This window comes from Sceloporus occidentalis, unplaced genomic scaffold, assembly GCF_023333645.1.
Source record: "Sceloporus occidentalis isolate IW3139 unplaced genomic scaffold, rSceOcc1.0.p SCAF_50, whole genome shotgun sequence".
In the NCBI taxonomy this organism is placed as follows: Eukaryota; Metazoa; Chordata; class Lepidosauria; order Squamata; family Phrynosomatidae; genus Sceloporus; species Sceloporus occidentalis.
This window is the reverse complement of record NW_028317030.1, coordinates 4,963,370-4,965,659: the sequence shown is the minus strand read 5'-3', so window position 1 is coordinate 4,965,659 and position 2,290 is coordinate 4,963,370. Positions and strand designations below refer to the sequence as shown.

At 33.3% G+C, this 2,290-nt stretch overlaps 1 protein-coding gene across 1 annotated transcript; it reads right to left on the bottom strand.

Annotated features, from left to right (window-relative positions):
* Positions 1-556: 556 nt before the first annotated feature.
* LOC149288701 (olfactory receptor 5AR1-like) lies at positions 557-1,495 on the bottom strand. Its single transcript, XM_089491407.1, has one exon. It carries the CDS (start codon positions 1,493-1,495, stop codon positions 557-559), a length of 939 nt encoding a protein of 312 aa, XP_089347533.1.
* Positions 1,496-2,290: the final 795 nt, after the last annotated feature.

Below are 2,290 nucleotides of genomic sequence, written 5' to 3'. Positions count from 1 at the left end.
GCTTCTGCTGTCAGGGGGGAGTCCAGGCTGTCAAACGACAGCCTGATCTCCCGTGCAGCGGCAGGGATGTGTCCCTGCCGCTGCAAGAAGGGCATGACGTACCGGTACGTACATAGGGAATTCTTGGGATGCATTTTTTGGTAGTACTGGTACGTCCATAGGGGACTGAAGGGGTTAAGGAGTTAATGCATCTACTAGAAACATTGTGTGCCCTGAGATACCCAAAAAAATCCTGTTTTGAAGTTACTGTCTTCATGAAATCAGCTGCTGACTTAGCTGCCTTGTCTTTATAATTATTATTTATTTATTTATTTATTTAAGTCAACAGAACATTAGCACAATATTTATATTTTTATAAAAATGTAAAACATCAAACACAACCCACCCTGATGTCAGTACATTCGAACCGTTTTAAGAGCCCAGAAGCGAAGCCAATTGAGAATAACTTTGCATGACATATTTGTAACAAATAGAAATGTGTGATACAGTTTTACCTGTTTATTAAGCCACTTAAATAATTCAGAAATGTATAAAATGAACATTGATATATAATTCTCTAACACATTATTTTCTTTTTCATTTTTTTCAAAGCGCTTTTAACATCCTGGTTTTTCAGACTGTATATAACAGGGTTCAGCATTGGAATCAAGACAATGTACAGAAGAGCAAAAAATTTGTCCTGCTTTGGAAAATAACTTGTTGTGGGTCTCATGTACAGACAAATGATGGTTCCATAAAATATAGTAACGCAGGTCAGATGGGAGGTGCAGGTAGAAAAAGCCTTTTGTCGTCCTTCTGCTGATCTTATTTGTAGAATGGTGGAGATAATAAATACATATGAGATTAAGGTGAGAAGGAATGCAGGAACTGCCAATATTGCCCCTTCGACAAAGGTTAACATCTCCACTTTGAAGGTATCACTGCAAGAGATCTTCAGCAATGGTGCGACGTCACAAAAAATGTGATCGATAAGATGAGATGCACAAAAGGACAGATTAGATATAGAGACCGCATGTCCTATAGCGTCCAGGAAACCAATGCCCCATGAAGACGTCGCAAGAGCAAAAGTGTGTCTTAAGCTCATCAGATAAAAGTAATGAAGGGGGTGACAAATCGCCACATATCGGTCATAAGCCATGGCGGCAAGCACTAAGATTTCACTAAGTGTCAGAGACAAAAAGAAATACATTTGACTCATACATCCGAGATAAGAAATAAATGTATGTTTTGTTAGGAGAATATGTAATATTTTTGGCAGAATGTTTGAGGTACTACTGATATCAAGTAATGAAAGGTTCAGTAAAAAAATATACATGGGGCTGTGAAGGTGAGAATCACTCAAAATTACAAGAAAAATTGTTATATTTTCCCAGAAAATAATGATGTAGCAGAGTAGAAAAATTAAGAATGTTGGGAACTGGAGTTCAGGGATATCCGTCAGGCCTTGTATTGAAAACACTGTCTCATTCTTCTTATTTTCTAATATCATTTTCATTCTGGTTAAACAAATATATATAAATATATATATACATTACTTTAATATTCAAGGCAGCTGTTTTTAAAAATACAAATATTAAAAAGCTGTTGCACCAGGGCTTCCTGCCAAAAATTGTCTAAAAATATGAACGTGACTAAATTACGATGCTTTTATCATGTACGTGATTCATAGTTAAAAAAAATACACAGTTCAGTCAGTCAAATTTTGTGATTTGTATCTAGTCCTTTCTCACTACTCTGGCACTAAAACAGTTAACTAGTTCCTATACGTTTTACAACTACTAAGTGTTATAAAATATAAAATATTTTTAATTATATATATAATTATATATAAATACATTAATAGTAATTAATGGCAAAAATAGAAAATTGTAAGTGAACAAAACAAAACCAAAACGTCATCACTATTACTAATTATGAAAAGTGTCTTTTATATCTGTATTGGCTTAGGGAATACACGGACTCTCATCCATTAATGAAATTTCTGCTTTCATTCATTGCACTGTATCATGGTAAACTTTTCATTGCTGGAAATAATTTTACTACAGAAAAGACAGACATTACTTAAAACACAAGCAACACATGGTCTAAAAATACCAAAAGTTGCTATATAATTTATAATGTATATATCATTTTACATGTATTAATAATTTCAATTATAGTTCAATATACTAACTTATTTACAAGTGTATCTTTATATTCCCATTTTGAGCTGGTTTAATAGATTGCTCGATTATATACAGTCACACACACAAAAAACACACAAAAATAATAATAATAATAAATATATATA